This window comes from Astatotilapia calliptera, chromosome 23 (genome assembly GCF_900246225.1).
Source record: "Astatotilapia calliptera chromosome 23, fAstCal1.2, whole genome shotgun sequence".
Classification (NCBI taxonomy): Eukaryota; Metazoa; Chordata; class Actinopteri; order Cichliformes; family Cichlidae; genus Astatotilapia; species Astatotilapia calliptera.
The window spans coordinates 18666932-18690311 of NC_039323.1; the positions used below are offsets into that span (position 1 = coordinate 18666932).

General features: G+C 37.2%; 1 protein-coding gene and 1 long non-coding RNA gene across 2 annotated transcripts; one reads left to right on the forward strand and one right to left on the reverse strand.

Moving 5' to 3' along the window:
- Positions 1 to 360: 360 nt before the first annotated feature.
- Positions 361 to 19696, reverse strand: LOC113015509 (adenylate cyclase type 8-like). Its single transcript, XM_026157499.1, has 24 exons — positions 18936 to 19696; positions 12332 to 12611; positions 11631 to 11819; positions 11127 to 11366; positions 10324 to 10552; positions 10100 to 10249; positions 9694 to 9824; positions 8918 to 9029; positions 8565 to 8692; positions 8334 to 8492; positions 7941 to 8175; positions 7657 to 7845; positions 7464 to 7564; positions 6569 to 6770; positions 5662 to 5763; positions 5435 to 5562; positions 5270 to 5351; positions 4993 to 5151; positions 3910 to 4056; positions 3722 to 3814; positions 3500 to 3614; positions 2773 to 2897; positions 2601 to 2699; positions 361 to 2144 (listed from the first exon to the last, which is right to left on the reverse strand). Exons 2-24 carry the CDS (start codon positions 12574 to 12576, stop codon positions 1962 to 1964), a joined length of 3543 nt encoding a protein of 1180 aa, XP_026013284.1. The 5' UTR covers positions 12577 to 12611; positions 18936 to 19696; the 3' UTR covers positions 361 to 1961.
- LOC113015561 (uncharacterized) lies at positions 11312 to 13225 on the forward strand. Its single transcript, XR_003271132.1, has 3 exons — positions 11312 to 11374; positions 11648 to 11709; positions 12674 to 13225. It is a non-coding gene; the product is annotated as an uncharacterized LOC113015561 (long non-coding RNA).
- Positions 19697 to 23380: the final 3684 nt, after the last annotated feature.

Genomic DNA, 23380 nt, shown 5'->3' on the forward strand with positions numbered 1-23380 from the left:
TTCCATCTCAGTCCGCTTATGGCAAAAACAAATTAAATTCTCTTTATATTATAAGGTTTTTCACAACATGATATGAATCAACCATGAACTTGAACATGTACTTAGTAGGTCTTTCAATTAGGTAAAGAAAACCTCAGCAGAACTACAAAACATGACATACTGAACCATTTTATTATTTTTTAAACAAAAATTAAGCCAGAATGCACGAGTAGTGTGTGAAACACACGGAAAGCTGGTGGTTTGGAAGGCCTGCCTTCCAAAATTTAAACACAGTTTAGGTTTGCAAAGTAGCATCTGAACAACCCACAAGACTTCTGGAACAATGTCTATGGGACAGACAAGACCAAAGTGGAGATGTCTGGTCGTAATGGACAAAACCAAACACAGCGTTTCAGCACAAACACTTCATACTAACCATGAGCAATTGGTCTTGTGGTTTTGCAACGGGACTCGGACAGTTGCTGAGTCAACCGTGAATTTGAACATGAAATCTGTACCAGTGAATTCTAGAGTCAGGTGTAACTCTGTGTCCAAAACTTGGACCTGTTGGTCATACTGCAGGACATACATGGCATACTGTAATATGTCATTTGTTGTTATTCACCTGAGTCGTAGTTGTCCCTGTAAGGTCCAGATTACTTATATAATTTTCTGGTATATTAACCTTTGAATTAACGCAGCATCTACTTTCCTTTTCCTGTGACTTTTACTTTCAGCAATCACAAGAGTCATAAGATTGAGCACTGAGGTACATTTAATACAGGCTTCACATAAGATTAGATTTACATCATCCTAATCTAGTTATGAAAAGAACAACAACCACCCTGTTAGTAGTTACACCTAAGCTGGGAGCTGGATTTACTAAAAGAAAAGTTTCAGTGTTTTTAGAAATGAAAAATCTACTCAAGTTTAAAGGTAAACACATGTGAAATTAGCAATTTCTCTTTTCCTGTTTATTTTATTAGAATAACAAAATAGTATCATTAACAGCTGTCAAATATTAGGCAGATCTTTAATGTAAATTAGCCACAATATAAGAGCGCTCAAACATTTAACCACAAAAAAACACTGCAAGGGACAAACCCACGTTTATTTTTCCTTTTTATTTATTTATTTTTTAAATCAACGCTTCTTATAGACACACTTTGTCCTCTGTAGACAAACAAAGTTCTGTCACAACTTAATGTGTCTCTTATATATCCACAAATCTAAAATATCTAAATGTAAAGTGCTTTGATCCTGAAATGTTTTTGGTCCTGCACTCGGCTCCATCTGGTGGTCAGACAAAGTTATGACAATTTAAAAAAAAAAATTGCTAGAAGAGTTTGAAACCTTTAACAGCAAGAATAAAAACACAGTAAATAAATGCTTAATATAAGAAATATAAGAAAATTCTTCACACTTTCATAAAATCTTTTTACAAATATGTTTTGTAAAAAGTTACATGTTGTGTTAAAATTTTAACTATAATCTTTTATTGACTTAAAACCCATAGTTTCATATGAGGAAATCAAACCTACACAAACACATAAAATAAAACATGAATGTTTTTCTGCATCAAAGTCTTGGCAGAATGACGAGTCTTATAAAGGAAGGCTGCTTGAATATCCAGAATAAACCTTCAGGAATCCACTTAGAAACCAGAGTAACAGACACATGAGAGGTCCCCTGAGAATCTGTCTACTTTTAACTTTCCTTCAGTGTCTCAGTGATTAGTGATGTTTAATTTGCACATGCATGATTCCATGTTGTTAGCTTTGCTCTGCAAAGCACCACAGGAGCTGTTTGTTCCAAAACACAGAGCAAAAGTACAACAATCCATCACCATCATTACTAATCTTTCCTTTACTTTAAGACGATGCAGATGAATGTTCAAACTCCTTACCCCCTTCAACATTTCAGCTTTCACAAATGTTGACAGTTTTACCTTTTACCCTCAAAACCAAACCTTTTTTTCCTCCTCACGACGCCTCCACCAGGTGGAAGCCTCCGTTCTCCTCCCTCATCTTCTCCCTTTTCTGGGCTTGAACCAAACTGTAGACCACAGCTCCCAGTGTGTTCCTATTGAGGCTGAAGCCCCGCCCCCCACCACGCTCTATAAAGCTGGATCGCTCCTCCCGACTGCTCACGAAGTATGTTCGAACCTGAAGGGAAAACACTTTGATCAGTGGTGTGTACAGTTTATGTAACTAATACATTAAACATGATATTTTTCTTATCTGAAATATTTTTCTCATGTTTATGAAAAGTTCTGTTTATATTTTTGGGGTAAAAATGTATAAAAATGATCTCCTTGTGTTAGGCAAATTTTACAAAAATGTATGACACACTTTTCCTGCACAATTGTGTCATGCACTTTCTCATCATTTTGACTTCTTTTGATTTGTATGATAAAAATTCCAAATTTTTTGTCATACTCTTGATATATACTTTTTTGTTTAAATATAAACCCTCCAAGTTAAAATGCAGTTTTTTTTAATGTTATGTTAATTTTATGTTAAATGTAACTATTTTCAAACTCATTTGTTCATACCTGCACCTAAATCTCATAGTTTAGATCTTTAGGTCATGTGTGTGGTCACATGATGATGATGGCTCACCTTTCCGTGGCGTTCACTAATCCCTTTGAGATAAACGTCCCCTCTGAGCTGCCTCAGAAAGCCTCGTTCAACCAGAATAGAGCTGGTGTGTTCTGAGACCTAAACACAAAGGACGACATTTAAAAACCTGTTGAAGTGATGACCTCATGTTTCTCCAAACAGGTGAGCTCACCTGTATCCGCCCGCTCACACCGGTGCTCTCCATCCTGCTCGCCATGTTCACCGTCATCCCCCAGATGTCGTACTGAGGTTTGGTGGCTCCAATCACACCTGCTATCACCGGACCGTGAGCCACACCTCGAAGTGATGTTAGAGGTCAAAGGTCATGGAGTGTTTAAATAATACACAATAATAATAAGGGAAAAAGATACACTTTTTTTTTAAAATTTTTGCTAAAGCTTTTAAAAATGTAATAATAATAATGAAAATAATAATATTACATTAAACTTTGTTTAAAAATTATTTTCTAGACATGTTTGTAATTTTGTAATTCTTTTAAAAAGTTCATTATTCAAAAACATTATATTAAAATATTTGTTACTGTTTACCAATGATTCATTTAAAATATATAAAGAAGAATGATTTTTAAAGAATCTATTTCAAAGAATTTTAAAGAATGATTTTTTTATAGATAAAATAAAAAGAAGTAAATACATTTGTGAAATTGTTCATTTTTACATTTCTGATGTTTTTATGATTCCCATTCTTGATGAAAATCTTTCACCTTTGCACCTAAACTACTGGTTTAACTGTTTGTTTAAAACTTTCAAATTCTCCCTCTAAACTCTTTCTAACTCATGAAAATGTAGAGATTTTTATTTTTTTCTTTGAGTACTAAAGTGGTATTTATGTGTGTGTGCGTGCGTGCGTGCGTGCGTGCATGCGTGCGTGGTACTTACCAACACGGAGCTGGAAGTTGTTTCCTGTCTGTGTGTTGATGTGTTTGAGAGTTTCCTGCATAGCGAGTGCGAACAGGACCAGCTCACTGAGGTGATTCCAGCCATCCTCACAATCCTGAACACACACATGCACGTCTGAATGAAGAGTGTATGGACATCAGAGCCTTTGACAAGAGGCTCAGAGGGAGCATTTAAGTGTTGTGATGTAACAGCAGGACTCACCTGCCTGTCAGGTGAGAGGCCTGAAGCTGCCATGTAGCAGCTGCCAGTGGTTTTGATCTTCTCCACCTGCTGAAAGTAGCATTCATCCAGCAGCTACAACACACAAACACAAAGGTAAAAAATACTACATTTAATAAAGTTTACAAAACATATCTCGTTTGTGTGTGTGTGTGTGTGTGATTTATGACCTCATCAAAGTCGCTGATGACGTGGTTAAGGAGGCGGAGACACTCAACATGCTGATGAAGGACCTCCTTTTCCTCGTAGAAGTCGGAGAATCCGGGCAGAGAGGCAAACAGCACGCCCACTCGCTCATACGACTGTGAGTACAACTCCTGATAACACACACGCACGCACGCACGCACGCACGCACACACACACACACACTTTAATGCTCTGTTAATATGACTCATACTAATAGAATAAGTAAATATCGATTATTGATCAGGCCTACTGGTCATGAGGTCTGAGGGCATATGTCACACCTTGCATTTAAAGATGAGAAACAATTATACAAAAACTTGAAAAAGTCACGAAAGACTCAAAAAATGTGCAAATGGCCACAAAATATTATCTAAACCACTTCCAATTCTTACAAAGTCTCAGCTGTTCTATACAGTAATTTTTATATATATATTTATATATTTATAATAAATATAACTGTACGAGTGTTGTTTGTTTTTAATTTTTTAGAAATCACGTGCCTAAATTTTATCAAGGCTGAAAGTCTGGAGGAGTGGCCTCTGGATGACAGGTGGATGATGACATAGGAGGTTATACATCTGAGCTAATTGGAAAATCTAAACTCTGACCTCAGGACAGTGTTTGAACTGTTTTGTGTAATTTGGTAATATACAGAATCACATCATGAGTATACAGTGATATTTTACCCTCTTTTTGGACCTTTTTTCGGAACACTTCAATACAATTATCTGACCAATAATATGTCTGCTGCATGGTTACTTGCACTCATAAATCACCCAAGAAGTCTGTGCTCCTGTTTTGCTGAAGGAAGTCTAGGATTTTTTTACACACTGATTAACAGTTATCTGTGTCTGTGTAATGGTCCCAGTAGTCCTGTGATGCTCCCATGGCCAGAGCATGATAATGAAGTTAGCTTTGATTAACTGATAACTTAGTTATCCTCTCTCATAAAGATATGGTCACTTCTGACTAGAAAAAACTAAATGACAGTGACCAGAATGCTAATGCTGAAGCTCCAAAACTCAATAGGAAATCAAGTTGGCTGCTATGTGAAAGGCATCAGGTACCTCATCATTGCGGTCTCTCTCCAAGAAGTGCTGGGCAACATGTGCGGGCAGGATATTGAGCAGCAGACACTCATTGTGCTCCCGCTGCTCCTTCATGTCCTCCACCTCCTTCTTTGCCTGAAGGCCCCAGAGGAAGTCCAGCCGTGCTGTCGCCTCCAGCTACCAGTGAAGAAATGGAAGAGGGAAGTGGTGGATATTAGCATACTGAATTCATATCAGGGTTATCATTGTTTGCTTGATAGCAATAAAAGCTGGTAGCGTGTTTAACAGAATCCACCTGTCTGCTGTTGAAGAGGACAGCCACCACAAACATCAGCATAAGAACAACACAGACTCCATTCCTGCACAAGTGATGAGACCTGACAACAACAGAGGAGACCACATTTTATTTTCCACACCTTTACACAAAAACACAGGAACATGACCTGAATGGAACTTGTACCTGTAATTCTTGATTATGTAGGTGTAGAGGGCAGCAAACAGCAGTAGAACGGCCAGCTGCAACACGCAGCTCAGTCTGAGGAACACGGCACAGGTAACCATAGCAACCACGCCACTTAGAACCATGTACTGTACACAGAAAGGCCAGTGATAATTTTAAAAATGGTTACTGACTAATCAAAACAATGTCATCATGATTCTGAGTTCATGTGATGTTTGAGTGTTCACCTCTGGATATGTGCAAATGTTGATATCGGTCCAAGCCGAGGGAGGCGGAGCCAGCAGGGAGTCCCTGTTGCTGATGTCAGTTTCTGATGAATCACACCACAGCTAGTGGAAGCAAGCAAGAAGCTTTCTAACAAGTTATTTTGTACTAAATTCTTTGTACCAAAGCCTTTCAGTAAGTTGCTGGAAGAAGCTATTATTCCCACTGAGGTTTTTAAAAATGTTTAACATAAAAGATTGGTTGTCAGTATATGGGAAATCATAATAGACAATAAGATGTGCACGTTATTGCAGGTGAGTCATTACTTTTTGGCACAAAATACCAAGAAACTAAACGAAAACACTAGCAATGCAAAAATGGAGGGACTTCTTGAAATGCTTCAAACAAACATTCCCATTGTTGTAAGAAAATTTTTAATTTTATCTTATGTTGCTGTTAACACTGTTCCAGTGCAACTAAAGAATGTGTAAATACACATTTTTAGTTGTTGAAACGACAATGCTGTCAAAGTGATGTAATTTCACACTTCGTTTACAGAGAACACATTTTTGCAAAACTTTAGAAATTCAAGGTGATTACAATCAATACTCTTGATACTCTTTTATACTGATGGAGACTCATCATCAAACAGTAATCCTCACACTGTGTTGTGTCAACATTGCTGCTTAAAATGTAAAACAATATTTTTGGAGAATTCATTTTCCCCCAAATTGCTTCATTCTTTGCATTTCTCAGCATTCACATCAGCAACTGTTACAGAAGTGATGCTGAGGCGGACAATGATGTTCTTTTAATCGATTTTAATATGTTAGCTTGTTTGGTTTTCAAATCTTTTCTTATGATCGTTCGGTATTTATGACCTATAACATATCTTAGTTGTTGATTTGATAAAAACAATATCAGACTTACAATGTCTGCAGAGGCGATTCCAAAGTTGACAGTGATGGCAGTGAGTGTGAGCAGCATGCGGGCACTCTTGTTTTCATGCACCCAACAGCAGATTGACTGGAGGGGAGCAGGACAATGCTTAAATTCCTCCCCCAGAGTCAGCAGCAAGAGCAGGAAGTAAATGCCGCCACTGACCACAAACTGAACGACCATTGGACACAATCTGTGGGAACAAAAAGTTACTAAACACACACATGTCAGCTGTTATAGAAGTTCCGGTCAGCATGAACAAGATGTTTCCTCTCCTTGTATAACATTTATAATATTTTTAAGGGGAAAACAAATTTGTTTCATCTTTAGCTTCATTTATCTCTAAGCATGACCAGATAAATTATTATATCGAGCCAAAAAGTGCCGAGAAACAATTGGTACCTGATCCTATGCAGATGATTTTCTCTTTTAGATGTGAGGGCTGTTAAAATAATATCTATTAACATAAAAAACAAAAAAGCATTTGCAGAAGCTTGTTTTTGTACTGTTACATTTTGGTGCTGAAAAGATCACAAAGTCTTATATTTTCAATATATATTTAATTACAGCTGCTCGTTAACACAAATATCTAATCTCATGGCAGCAATTTAATGTATTTGGCATGTAGACACGGTCAAGATAAAGGTCAGAATGGAAAAAGGTGATTTCAGTGACTCTGAACGTGTTACAGTAGAAAGTAACACTAGTTGAAATATGATCAGGACCAATAGCAGTGTCTTCAGTTTTATCTGAAGATTAAATACAAATTCTATGGTTTTGTTTTGTTTTTTACAACATGTTAAGCTTATGTTTTTCCAATTGTTGGATAATTGGACAAACATCATTTACAATTATTTACATCATTTAACAAAAGGAAAATCTATACCTTGGGGCTGGGATTAGCACCTGGACTGTCATTAAAAGCAGCAGCAGAATGAAGGAGCAAACCATGTTAGATTTGAAGAGTTCGTCTCTCATCTGAGAATACTGAGAGACAAACATTTTATTAATGACTGTTTTCAAGGTGCCAGTTTCACCCCCCCAAAAAAACCTACTAAGAAAAAAGATTCTCGTGTTACCTTTCCCTCCACATGGGAGTCCTTAAACACCTGAGTAAAGGTCGTGATGTGCTCCTTCCTCATTCGCTCACTGCTGCGCACCTCCATGGCCTGGCGAATCCTCTTGTTCACCTCCCGTGTTCCTGAGCGCTGAGCTGCTATATTATTGGGCAGCTGGGTCAGTGAACCATTGGTAAAAGTAGCAAGGATCTGTGAACCAACAAAGAATACAACAAAAGGTCAAAGGTTATTGAAATTCAATCAGAAAAGTACTAATGGACTTTGAATCTGTCTTCTGCACTCACAAAATTCTTTCCTAGGATGTCTCCAAATGGCAGCTCAGCACTCCACGTTGTTATCTCGTCATAACTGGGGCGCCTTGCTTTAGGCGGCTCCACATCTTCCTTCGATGCCGGACGGACCAGGTATGTGTCGATGTTGTGTTTCCGTAGAAACTCGCTACGATCCTGGCCATGTCCCGCCTCTGTCTCATAGATCCCACCCAGACAGTCCAGAGTGGCCTTGGAGATGTGAACCTGACTGAAAGGAGATGAAAATGTACAACAGTGTTACATGAACACATCACAAAAATCTTCTGTATTTTAATCATTAAGATTAACTTTATGGGATGACACCTATAGCAAACTGCAGTTTGGCAATTAAGTAATAAGGATATATTATGTATTAATTTGTCTTACCCAGGCACTCCTGCAGCCTCCAAACTGTTGGCGACGTCCACGTCCCAGCTCCAGATGTCAAACTGCCACTTCTGAAGACCCAAAACACCACAAAGAACGGAGCCAGAGTGGACGCCTATTCGCATGTCCACCTCCTGCTGGAGCTCCCGACGAACGTAACTAAAATGAAATACACCTATGAAGTTTTGTGGAAACAGCTGTAGGGCTGTGTTAGCCACAGATGATTGGTACCGTATAGTGTTGATCATACTGAGGCCCATCTCCACACAGCAGCGGGCATGTCCTCTCTGAGGCTCTGGGACTCCTGATACGCAGTAATAACAATCACCCAGAATCTTAATGCGCAAACACTGGTGGTCCTGTACTCAAACACAGGGGAAAAAAGAAAAACTGTGGCCTTGTACATTTAAAAAACACTAAATAAATAAATAAATGGCAAAAGCCAAATAAAGATTAAATTCAAATGAAAAAACTTTATACAAAACTTAACAAAAGAACCCCTAGTAGAATAACAAATACACCAATCCTTTAACTGGTACAAACACATAAAACAGGAGCTGATGCAGTTGACAAGGTGATCTGACCTCAGCCAGCCTGTCGAAGCGACCAAAGAGTTCATTGAGGGTTTTAACGAGATCCTGAGCCGAAAGAATCAATGACAGCGATGTGAAGCCGATGATGTCTGCAAACAGGATGCTGTGGAGAGGCAAAATTCTCATCATGAGAATATCATTTTAATCCCACTGAAACCAATGTAAAACCACTACTGCAATACGTTTTTGGCTAAATGACCTTTACATATTCTTTATTCATCCTCTACATTTTTAACTTTACAATCTGTAATGAAATCATCGAAATAATTTATAAAACCACTAACAATACCTGTTCAGTCTTATTTTACATTAGATGAAAGCTAAAAACTTCTTTAAGAAATTATGCCTTTGCATTATTACTGGTGTTGTTGCAGAACAAAAAATCACACCTGCTGGATGTTCAAGCGTTAATCAATTTTGGGGGCTTTTTTTTTTTTTTTTAAAGTAGATAGAAAGATGGGACAATGGAGGAAGAAACTCAGCAAAGGTCCATGAGTTGGACTACGTTATAGCTGTGTGGTATGTGGTTGGCTCCACAATTAGTAAGCTAAACTAGAGCCTAAAGTTAGAGGTTTTTGATACAAAACTCTGTGGTTAAAGGTTAACTGCTCATTTGACTGCCATAACAAGTCATTTCAGTCGATACAATAACTATAGTAGAGTTGTTAGTCTGTTGAAGCTCCTCAAAGTTCTTCATTCTTTTAAAACTACATTTATAGCATGTGTGTCCAGCTGGCTCGTCATCATAAAGAAGTGGGTTGTATTACCTGACATCCTTGTAATGGTGAATGTAGATCTTGTGCAACTGCTGAGGCAGCAGATAATCTTCCATGACGGCCATGTCACCAATCATCTCAAGCACCAGAAATTGAGGTAGGATTGACATCACCAGGCGTTCCTGACAGCACAAAGACGCACACATCATTAGCTTTAGGATATATGAGGTCCAGACATATCCCAAATACTTTGTTTCACATGACTTGCTACCTAGCTGTTTCTTAGTTAAACATCTTGTTACGTTTGGTCAGAAAAATGATGATTTGACTTTATGCTGATAACTGAGATCATTAATAAATAGATGAATAGGTTGACCACATTTACAAATGATCCTAATACTTCTTCCACTTCAATAGGGACACAAAAGATTAGGGAACCCTTAAATATCATCCTCACTTGTCTGTTGTTCTCCCTCTCTAGTCTGACTCGTCCTTCGATACAGCGCCTGGTCTCCAGGAAAGACTGTCTCTGAGTCCAATCAGACAGGTAGTGAATGAACAGACCCGCAGTGTTCATAGCCAGATACAGCAGAGCCTTGGACAACACCTGCACGTGTACAACCAGACAGTTTAACTGCACAGTGACAGAAAGCAGCCAATAAAATGTAGCAATTTTGTTACCTTTCTGATGAAGCTGTGGTCATTATAGTGACAGCAGAAATCCACCAGGAGGTGCAGAGTGGAGGTGGTTCCCCCCGCAATGATGGACCAGAGGAGGGGGAGGGGCAGGAGGGTGTAAGTGGAGAAAAGCGTGAAGAAGACATACCAAGAGTGATCGCTCTCCGCCCAACTGAAAACACCAACCAGCACTTGGAAGGTCTGAGACAGCCAGCTGACCACTGACAGATACCTGAGGTAGATTTAAAGGAAGAACAGGTCACTGTCTTCAAATTTTTAAGTGAAACATTTTCAGAATAAGACTCTGGAAAACTGAAGAATTTTAGAGGTTCCTTCAGCTTCTGAAGTCGTAGTTCTTCTTTCCTTTTCTGGAGAGAATAACAAACGTTCTTCCAAAAGAATTTATGACATCTTACAGCTTTCAATGTCAGGAATTTGTTTTAGAAAATCACTTCTGTGTTGGTAAATGCAGTCAAGCAGTCACATTGACTTATCTGTGGTTTAAAATTTGAGCTACTGTTTAGATTCTGCTGGTAGGATGAAATGTCATCTGCATATAACTTGATATTTATCTTAAAGAAAACTAAACATGCCCTCTGCAGTGCAGTGCTTCTTTCCTAATAACAGCCAAATAAATAAACAAATAAATCCATATTGTTTCGCACATCAAGGTACTATAATATTAGCGACAGATTACATTAAAAGACATAGTAACTTAGTTCATGTAGGATGTCGCTAAGTTGGCACAGAGATCCTTATAAGGAGCCCTCCCACATAGCAAGCAGGTCTGCTACATCCCAGTGTACCTAAGCCACTGAGGTGATGACAAGACTTCCTTTCTGGTCAGAACCACCAGGCAGATTCCTATCCACAAGACTACAGACAGACCGGTAAGCCAATCACAGGCCATGCCCCACCAGCCCAGCGGCCATGTCAGCAATGAGACAAGAAGGCGGGTCAGGATGTCAACGACAACAGTGACGACCAGTGAGGTTCTTCTCTGAGCCGAGGAGAACTGCTGGTAGAGCTGCTCCAAGTCTGCAGACCTGAAGAGGTTATAAGCATCAGCATTACTTATTTTTATACCATTGACAATAAGCAACAATATAGTCAATAAGACACCTGAATAAATAAAATAGGCAAGTAAAGATTTATGATTAAATATGTAAAAAATTCTAAATACTATCAAGGTTTATGCTACAAAGCATATTTAAACAAAGATCATTAATTTTATGACTGTATCATAATTGTTATTATACAGCTAATAATTGTATGGTTTTTAGTTAAAATGTCCATTTGAATGTCTTTACTTGAATTTGTGCTGCAGTGTGGGGATGAAGACGCCTCGCACCGTCCACCCAGACGACACAAAGAAGTCAGCATCACTGAGTGGGTCGTGTTTGCTCTGTGTTGCTGTGGTGACTGTTGGGTGAATGCGAGCTGCTGACGAACGGCGCTTCTGCCAAAATACTCCACGAGACGCTTTATTGCGGATCTGCCTGCAAGACAACACAGACCGAAGAACTTGTGTAATACTTCAAGTTTGATTTAAGAGAATAGACAAAAAATATTATGTGAAAAACGTTTTTTTTTGTTAAATGTTCTTAATTCAGTAACTTGTAAACTGTTTTGGATAAGGATAACTTGTATTAATAATTAAGATGCCGACAGTTCATACATTTATTAAGGTTATTCAATCAATTCAATCATGAAATTACTATGAATCAATGTATTTTTAATAAACACATAAATTATTCTGGAAGGAATGTAAAATAACACTTTAAATAACTTTAAGATTACATTAATTTGTACATTAATCAGGAAAAATTCACATTTTAGGAGTTAACTAATATGTTTATAGTTAATTAACGATCAAGAAAAAAGTAATCAGGAATATTATTTCAACGTTTTAATTGAGATCATTTGCAATTTCAGCAGGATGAAGTTAACCTTAATACCAACGTTTATTATAGTTAAGGTTCAGTTAACTCAGAAATCAGTTTCTTTCTACCTGTTGATGTCCGCGATGTAGGCATCGGTGACTTTGATATGGTGCTTGCCTCGCTCCAAACCCCCAGCGAGCCTCAGTGTGTACAGGTTGTGCTGGTCAATGATGTTCCTGACGGCGTTCTGCCACAGCAGCTGCTTCCTGCGCAGGTTGGAGGTGGGGCTTATCCCAGTGCTAAAGGTGATGTCGCTAGTCTGCCGCGCCGCCTCACAGTCACCATTTAACAGCTCGCTGCAATCTTCACCCATGGTTACAGAGTTGTAAGGCCTGGCTCTTCTGTGAGCTGAATGGGGTCAAACAGATTTACATCAGTGATAACAGCAGCAAAACTGTTCTGTCTTTCAGTGTTGAGGAAACATCCAGGCTCCCGTACACAGGGCTGAAAACAAACCAGAAGAAGCACTTAGAAAAAAAGTGGCACCAGTAATGATGATTTGTCATTAAAATCTATTTTACACAAAATAATTGCCTAAGGAGTGTTACTCAGTAAATACAACAACCTTAAATTACATCAGTGCATTTAACGTTATGTATATATATTTTTTTAAGTTTGTTAACTGCATTGAATAATGCACACTGAAGAGTATAGTTGTGTAAATGTGCTTCACTAAGTAATTGTGATCCTTCATTCAGTTTGGGTGTGTGCAGATTTGGCTTTTGTGGGTGTGTAACAGATTTCCAGTGTAAAAGTCACTTTGACTAATTTTGTTCAGGCTTGTGCTTAAAATGTTAATAAAATCAGATTTCCTGTACTTGTGCGGTGCATGGGACAATTTTAATTTCTAGTAAATAACTTTTTTTTTTTTTATAGAAGCTGGTGTTGATGGTGATGATATGAAGTTTGTCCAAGTGATGAAGTCCACTCAGGTTTTAGTTGCAATCACTGAATAAGGTGTTTATTTGATATATGAGTGCAAATACCCTCCAAATTATAATGTAACATATTTGCATTTCCTCTAAGACCAGTTTTGTTTTTGTTTTGTTTTTTGTAATGACAACTTACTAAATTTTACAGTGTGGTGGAGTTGAACCCAAACATGGGATAAAAGGAGGGATGCAGTTTGGACAAGCTAGCCACTTCATAGCTTTTCAGTTTTTACACTTATCAGTCTTTTGACCCTTTGAGATCCACAGCAAGAAAAAAGCAATGGAAATTTTTTTTGTTTGCATTTCTTATTGACTTGGGTGAGTAATAACCACAATCAATAATTTTTTTTTCAATAGACCCTGTAGTTTTTAAAATATTGATCTCTACCAAACAGTTGAGATGTCACTTCATGGTAAAAGTATGAAATGTCATGCAAATACAAGTACAGTAGATAATACAGTTGAAAAAATCAAATAAAGGGCCAAATTATAATTAAATTAATAACAAAAACTATCCAGGGCATTGGATACAATTTATTTCTAGTAGCATGCCAGTGAACATTGCTGGTTTTCATTCCATCAAAGGAAACTATTATATCAAACAACAAAGTACATATTTTTTTAAATCTGCAAATGTGAAAAATGTGCAACAGCACAAAATACTCACATTCGGGCCACTTCTGATTGAATGCTACTGTGCAAAATCATTTTTGTTTAAAAAAAAAAACTAAAGACAGTGCAAATCAATCACATCTGCTTGTAGTTTTGGTCGTTAGGGTCTTAGGGTGTAGCATTTACTCTGTGGTCTTGGAGAGCTGAATCATGGTTGTCCAAATCTAGATGCTGGCTTGTTAACTTGGTTCAGACACAGCCAGGTGGAAACCTTTTGAGAGCCATTGGTTTCTGGTCCAGTAGGGCACAGTCCCTCTTGTAGACCAGGTATTCAAGTCAAAGATGTATCCGAACAGTGGAATATGCCATCTCCTTATCTTGTAACTTATAACTTGTCTTATACAGGTGTAATAGCATATCAGAAAGTTTAATTCCTCCCATATGCTAATTATATACAGGGATGAGTGATGGGCATGGAATGGTGATCTTTGCATTGGACTCTTTGCTCCACCGTTTGACCAATGAAAGAGGCATGAACCCACAGGCATTGGTTGACACATTTCTTGTCAAACCATTTCATTGCAATCAGACCTTCATCAGACCTTGTGGCTTCATATGAAACCATGACCTCAAACACACTGTGGTTGAAGGTGGATGGTATCATGAGTATCATGCCACAGGACGTATGATTTTTAGCCATATAATTGTTTAGCGTCCATATAGTACTTCATATAGTACTTCAACATGAAATTATAATTTTGACAATTTAGTAATATTAATTTACCAGCTACTGTAATTTGGTTAAAAGGTAATAGGTTGTGATATTTGTGATTTCCACATGTTATTCTTGATTTTTACAATATTTACTAATATTAACTCAGAAAGTTACAAAAATGACTTACTGAGGAAATTATTTCAGCATATTCTTGCTGTGCTAACACTTAATGTGCAGTGTTGGGAAGGTTACTTTTAAAATGTATTCCACTACAGATTACAGAATACATGCCCCAAAATGTATTTTGTAACGTATTCCGTTACGTTACTCAATGAGAGTAACGTATTCTGAATACTTTGGATTACTTAATATATTATCATGCTTTTTACAACTACATGAATGTACTATTGCTGTGTGATTTATTACTATTACTGAAGGTCCGTGGCTCCGAACCATAGTAAATGGACCTCTGGCTAATACATCGTTTCCTGTCAGGCTAGTAGCCGAAAAATAGCTTTACTTTGTTGTGTGGGTCAAGTTTGAGACAGAGAGGCGTTGAAAGGCTGCTCCAACAGAACTTATTGTTTCGGAAGAAAACACGAAAACAGTCGAGTCTTAATAGCTTACTTACAACTGGGCTCGTCAGGCACTCTTCTTGGCTGCAGTGGTTATTATTATATTTACATGCTTCCAGCTCCCGTTTCTGCTCAATGACAACTAGTACTTTTCCACTCTCTTTTTTCTTCTTCCTCCTCACGCTCACAGACACATAATGTGTATGGCAGTCCATTCTCCCTGCAGCACGGACTACACTGCCCATGAAGCTAAATTCTTTAGGGCTATGACTGTAGCATTCTGCCTATTAGCTTAGCACAACAACAACAACAACAAAAAGGTGCTCTCTCACCCAGGAAACAGGCAGAGAGAGCCCGCGTCACCCTGTAACCATGGCAACCACAACGCTGCCACCTGGAATAACAGAACATAGCAAAACCCAAACAGTCCTGACCCACGACAATATGAAACAGGAAAAAGTAACTGTATTCTGAATACCACCTTTTTAAACGGTAACTGTAGCGGAATACAGTTACTCATATTTTGTATTTTAAATACGTAACGGTGGTACATGTATTCCGTTACTCCCCAACACTGTTAATGTGATTTATCAACAGCAATGGATAAACAAAATGGGTCTAGTGGTCTGAGTTTATGGCAAATAATCAATTTTAATAACATTTAGGTTATGTTAGCATTAGCACCATAAAGGGACAAATCAACCGTTTGGTTGACCACTTTTTAAAAAACATTATTAAGCATTTAATTTCACTTTTTTAATGCTGTCAAGTGACATACATCTGTTTAGTAATTCCTCTAACACCATTATAAATCAAAAAATTATATCTTCCTGCCTTAGTTTCATCAAAAACACTCAAAATATGTTTGATGTTTTTTTGTTTCTGACTACCTGGTTGGTAGAGGGATAAGAAGAGCCAACCGTTTACATTCACAGTGCCTTCTGGTGGATTTTTTGGGCATTACAGATGTAAACCAATTGTTAGAAAAGACTCAATAAGGTAGGTTAATTTCAGTGAAAGCCTGAAAATGTGTTCTACCATTTGGTTGAGCATCATTTATTATATTTTATTGGTTTTATTACATTTTTTGCAGTTACACAAAGGTCATAAACTGTTTTTTTTTCACAAACTTCTCACTTTAAATGTGAAACACGTGCACAGAAAAGAAACAAAATCAATCAATAAATAAAAATATTTGGAGAATAACTAAGATAAAAACCTCCAGGCTATTTGATTTTCAATATTCAACTTACATTTTTAATTTTTCTTTTGACTGTCAAAAGGGAGATATCTTGTGTATTACTGAAGTGGCTGCTCTGGATTGCATTTAAATGAGTTCCTAATATTTTATACTCCACACTGTAAATGTCATATAGATATGTAAAATGTAATGATTAACAGAAATATTGAAAAAATAAAATAAATCATTGCCAAGTTGTTGTACTGGACTGCATTCAACCTCTCAGGTGTATCTAATAAAGTGGCTGCTGACTATAAATGGTTTCAGGTCTCTCTGCCAAAAATCTAAGACGCCTTTCAGTGGCACAGTTGGCTGAACGCAGTCTTGGCCCAGATCAGGTCCAGGTTTCAGGGTTAATCCAATCAGGTAGCAACACACTAACCTGACTGTTGACAGGACATTAAATCTCTATTATCAGATGTCTGGGTTGGTAAATGGAAGAAAAATTACTTGTCAGCACTCTAAAATCCGTTCACCTGGACTGGCTATCAGACACTTAATAAAACAACAATATTTACAGTAAGATAAATTTCAGCAAGTGAAGCTTTAAATTTGGGCTTTAGATGCAGGATGTCTGAACATGGGATAAAAAAAGAAAAAAAGGAAAATTATGAGCTTTAAAATAACCTTTACTCAGTTCAAATTGCATTTGATTGCTCTCTTTTCTTATTCTCCTCATAATATGTCAGATAGCTACTATGCCATGTACTAAGCAACTTGTCTGCATACATTAGCCAGTATAAATTCAGTTTTAAACTGGTCCATAACAAACACAACTTTGACCATCTTTTGATAACTATCCAGTCGTTAAGTCTGATGTCACTAGCCGTGTCTGGGCCTAAACTCCGCTGCAGGTCCATATATCAAACGATCACTATGGCATTACTGAGAGTTGAAAAACTGTCTAAAGTCTTTCATCTTTAATAAAATGATCAGCGTTCTGCTCTACCAGGAGTAACAATTGAGTTTAACATCCACACATCCATGAAAACGGAATTTATGACATTTAACGGAGTTAGAAGTTAGCAGGAAGTTAGCTCGCTAGCTTCTATCTAAATACAATATAGCATGTCCTGACTGCGGGGTTTTGGAAACAAATTAAAACGTACAGCTCTGTTATCACTTCCAACATAAATGAAGACAGAAAACTAAACAGCAGTGACGTTTGTAGGGTTACTGAAGTTGGGCTAGCTGGTATATAATGATGTGCTACGTGATCGCTAGCGACACAGCTATGTTAGCATAATATAAACAAGCTAACTTTTTTTCCACTCGATAAAAGTTAACGTGAGTGTTCTCGGTGGTCTGGAACAAATGTAATCGCATGGCAGGATGTTGTAAAAGGACCAAACTTCAGCCAGGAGAACAACTGAGATAATCCATCCACAATACGAGGTTAGTCATTCATATACTGCTGCATGGGCTGGGCTGTAGTTACATCCTAAGGTTTTAAAAACTAGGCTTAAATAAATGATTTAGGAGCTTTTTGAGATTAAATAGAAGAAAATACAAAACATTAAACATGTTAACAACACAAAAGCCATATTAAACGCAGACTACTTTAGGCCCATAAGTAGGATTCGTCACTACATCACTTAACGACCGGATAGTTCATACCAGTCAATTTACATGGTTTTCTGGATCGATCATGATTTTGAGCTCTTTTTTTCTGTGTAATATTAGCATCATTAATATTAGCATGTTAGGGTTAGTGTCACATAGCTAAATCCCATCTTTAATTGATAAGGTTAACTAATTAATCCAAACTTCTACAGCTGATCTGGAAACTTAGCTGCCATTTTCACTTTATCAGCTAATATTACAAGTTTTACTGAAATAAATGCTTGTTGGTTAGCTTTCTGTGTTAGATCCACGATACTAAATAGTGTGTGTCAAATGCAGATTCTGTTGATGTGAGGGAAGCTTTTATCATTTATCAGAGATGTTCCAGACTCCTCTACAAATGAAAGAAAAATATTAACATCTACAATCAATCTAAATCAAGATGAAAACATACATTCATCACAAGAACCATATGTGTGAGGAGCAAAGAGGAAACTATTATAGTTTTAACTTATTCTGTCATTGTTTGACCTTTTACTGGAGGTTTTTAAAAGCAACTCCTAAGCTGTTGGAAATAGCTAAAAATGTATTTTGTTTCTCTAAAATCTATTAATATTGATATTATTTAATTTTATTATTTATATACATTTATTTTTGTTTGAGTAGAAATTGATGTAACTCTGCAGTTTAAGGTTTTTAACAGTTTAAGGAGTTTAACCTAGGAGTGTCCTTCAGAAAGCAAAAACTGCTTAAGTGCTTTATGGTCACGAACAAACAGAGGATTACTGGATATGAGACTCAATTCAGTTTCAGTTCAGTTTTATTTATACAGCACCAAATCACAACACCAGATGCCTAAAGGTTCTTTATATTGTACGGTAAACACCCTACAGTAATACAAAGAACATGGAGAAAAGCCCAACAGTCACCCCTGACCCCCTGTGATCAACAGGAGTTGGCAGCATATACAACATGAATTCACCTCGATTAAACTGTGTGGAAAGTGTGAAGTTTGAGTGTTTGTGTTGTACCTACTTGTTGCTTTGATCCTGTCCAGATAAAGGTTTGACCGCAGTTTGATCCTTCAAACACTCTTCCTGCTTTCTTTGGTTTCTCTCACATTTCAAATTCACAGTTTTTCCTTTTCAGTCCAGTATATTTTGTCTTCATTTCACTTTTGCTCTTGAGCCTCAAAGTTTCTTCTTTAAAACATGCTTTGTGTTTGTCGTCTCTTGTCGAACATCTCCATCATGTTTCTCTCTGATGTTGAGTTTATGCTTCATAAGAGCAGTACTCTTTCTCTGAGAGGAAAACTGCAAAATTACAACGACAACGAGTCATTAGTTAACCTCAGCGGAACAAAATGAACCCAGTGAGGTAGTGAAGGTCACTATGGCTGTTTCTTGTCATTCCTGCAGCTTTAACAATGTCCCAAAAATCAGAAAAATGAGGATAAAAAGAACCAGAAGCGACAAACAGAGCAGAGCGAGGCCAAGTCAGGAGATGAGGATTTGAGTAATGAGCTGATGTGAAGCAGCAGATGTCTGACTGAGCATGTTAATCCCAAAAGAAATCCCCGAAACAAAGACAAATGGCCCTTCATTAATCAGACAGATTAACTGTGTGTGGGGAGGTTCAGGTGCCTGATGGGATTGGCAGACCTCCAACCAGGTCAGATGGAGTCAGCACGGTTCAGTTCAGGATAGAAACAACTGAAACTCAAGAGAAAACTTCATAAGGTCACCTCAGGGTGTTCAGACAAATTAAATAGTGAACAAGACAAAACATTAATGACAAAGTTGATGTTTTCCTATCAATCAACACCATAGTTGGAAGTTTGATGGTCTGTTAGTACAATTAACCACACAGCAGCCACATTGCACACAAACTCACTCACAAGCTGGCAACAGTCGGCCTGCACCCAACCCTATGTGACTGGTTGCAGGACTTTTTGACTGGCAGGCCGCAGTCCGTCAGGATTGGCAACACAGCTTTAGCCAGCATTATTACAAACACTGGCGTCCCACAGGGTTGCATCCTTAGTCCCATCCTCTACACCCTGTACACTCACGACTGTGTCACCTCCAAGAAAGATAACATCATTTTGAAGTTCGCGGACGACACTGCAGTGATCGGTTGCATCACTGGAGGAGACGAGGCGGCTTACAGGAGAGAGGTGGCCGGTCTGGTGTCATGGTGTGAGGACACCCTCAACACTGACAAGACAAAGAAGATGATAGTGGACATGAGGAAGAAGAGGAGGCCTCACCCACCGCTGTCTATCCGGGGCCTTGAAGTGGAGAGGGTGAGCAGCTTCAGGTGCCTGGGCGTCTACATCACCGAGGACCTCACCTGGTCACTGAACACCACACAGCTGGTCAAGAAGGCTCAGCAGCGGCTGTATTTCCTGAGGAGGCTGAGGAAATTTGGTATGTCGGCCAAGATCCTCAGCAGCTTCTACAGCTGCACTGTGGAGAGCACACTGACCAGCTGCATCACTGCATGGTACGGCAGCACTACTGCTATGGACCACAAACGCCTGCAGAGAGTGATAACAACTGTGGAGAAGATCACCAGGACACCGCTGCCCTCTCTGCAGAGCATCTACCATCATCGAGTCCAGAGGAGAGCTGCCTCCATCCTCAAAGACCCCACACACCCCCAACACAGACTGTTCACACTTCTGCCTTCAGGGCGGAGGTTCAGAAGTTTGAAATCCAGAATATCGAGACTCAACAACTCCTTCTTGCCCACTGCCATCAGACTCTTGAACAGCTGACCCATTTTGAACAGTAATAATAATTTTTTGCACATCAGGTCATCTTACATATTATACATAATATAGAAAAAAATATAATACGTAATATAATATTGCACAAAGCAATATTATATTACGTATTATATTTGCACTTAAAATAAATAGAAGAATCAAAGGGCAATTCTATCTGATATTAAACCCAAACTCTGAACATAACCTGCTCCTGACCAGATTATGTGCATATGTTACCGTGGTGATTTAGCCAGGTATAGACACAGCAAACTGACTTGAAACTCAACAGAGCACGCTAAGCCATTGAGCTCACTTCATTAAACTCGGTTCAGTGAAGACAAGATGAAGTACAGACAACAAGAAGTCAGAACTGCATTAAATTCAGTCCTTTGTTTGTGGTGGTGCATCCTGCTGGTCCGGTTTCACTAAATTCTTAAAGTTTAATGGTTATATGAGCACATGAAGGTCGACTTTGGCTGAAAAAAGTTTTCTCACTGAAAAAAACAAACTATAGCTTTATTAAGTAGACCACAGCTATTAGAATCAGATTAACTGACCCTTTGCAAGAAATTAGACACAAAGTTGTGGAGAATTATTTGTAAAAAACAAACTCAGTGATGACTCAACCTTAACATACCTAAAGTTACAGAACATTAAAAAACCCAAATAACTGACTAAGTTACAAAACAATAAAATAAACTAATAATAATTCATTTTCCCCAAAAAGGTTAAATACTTTCAATTTGAAAATATTCTGAAATAGTCAAACAATTATAACAAGTTGTGTTCAGAGGTTTAAAATATAAAAAATTAAAAAGAAAAAAGTTTTATATTTATTTTTTGTATTATTTCCATGACACAATCTGAATTTCTGAATCATTCCAGGTTTATTATTAATTACTAATTATAAAATACTAAATTATAGTAAATTATAAATATAAACTAATATAAATGACAAAAATAAAACACTCACGGTATATTTCAGAATGATTTAAGGATTTCCTAAAATCTTGAGATATCAAAGGAAATCCCGGACCTGGCAGCAGGTAAAACACCTCAAGATAAAAATCAGAACAGGCTGACATCAGAATTCATTTTTGTGACTTTTTATTAATTAAAAACAATCTAGCAGAACAACATTTAGTCTGTAACTGTAACACACACTCACTCCAGCGCTCGCACGTCATCATGTGACTGATGACTGCACAAACTAAGGGGAAATTTGTACTTTTGTGTTAAATCTATGTCGTAGGCTCTACATAGATTCAGTGCACATGTATAAATTAAACATCAGGCAACAGGAATTCATTATGTTTGAGCCATGAGGTACAGAGTTCAAACTGTGCCAAATCACACATCCGTCAAACACACAGTCACATTAGGAGTTAGCTCAGAGTGTTTGTAACATAAATCATGTGATTAAAATAAACAATACAGAGAGAAAACTGGTTGAAATAACATGACTGATTGGCCAACGCTCATTTTATTTTTTAACCTCTTACTTTACTTTTATATTATGCATTAATATATTTTTTCTAAAGTAAGTTAAATTGACTTTATAGTGTTTTCATCAAAATGTTTTGTTTTCATTACAGATTTCAATTTGGGGGATTTATCTTTTTTTTTTTATTAAAGGGATTTAAATTATTTGAAATCCCTTTAAGAAATTTTCATAATATATAACGCATAAATCATTACAGATTTTTTGTTTGAAAATAGTCTTTTGTAATATTTTTCACATAATTTAATATTATCTTTTCTCACTACTCTCTCTTTTTACTTTTCTCAATTCACTGGTTTGGCTTTCAATATTATCACTTCTGTGGAAAACTGAATTAAAGTTGCTTTACAATTTAGTATTTTGAAAATATTATATATATATATATATATTCACATCCACAGATATTAATATAGCTGAGTATTAACAGGGCTGATGTAAAATGTTGATAAAAAGCCACATTTGCAATATGTTCTAATCAAGATCAATTGACTTGAACTTTAAAGCATAACATAAAAATCACATTAAAGCAACAAGTGGAACCTCTTTCTGGATTGTTTGGTTGCACATATGTAAAAATATAAAACTATGATAACATATTCATGCTGCCTATGAGTTCTTTACAATATGAAACACTTTTCTGCTTTAACAAGACATTTTGTGTGATACAAAGTCAGTAAACGGGCACAAGTCTCTCTTTTAACAACCAATCGTGTTAATTACCATCATGTAAACATCAACTATGACTCTCATCTCATGGAAGACGAATCACACGTTAAAATGTGGTGATGGGATGACCATGTTGAATCTTTTTTTTTAATTTGTTTTTCTTCAAGAAATATTTTTGTTCATTTTTGTTCAAATGAAAATAACTTAATAAGAAAACCAATAAGGAATTTTGAATCTTAACAAAATGTGTAATTTCTATCAACTACCAAAGAAATAAATCAGTTATTCATTTTTTAAATATATTTTTTAGGTAATAGTTTACTTGGGATAAATGTAATAACAAATAACATTAGGGAACCAATACAATATTTGGCAGTTTGAGGGAAAAAAATTAATGAACTGAGGCAACAAACCAAGAAAATATAAACATGCACAAGTGATTCCATTGATTTTAAAGAAACAAGACTTAAAAATATGTTCAGCAAACTATTCGATGAGTTAAAAGAATAGGTTGGCACTTTGGAGAAAAAAGTGATTTAAGGG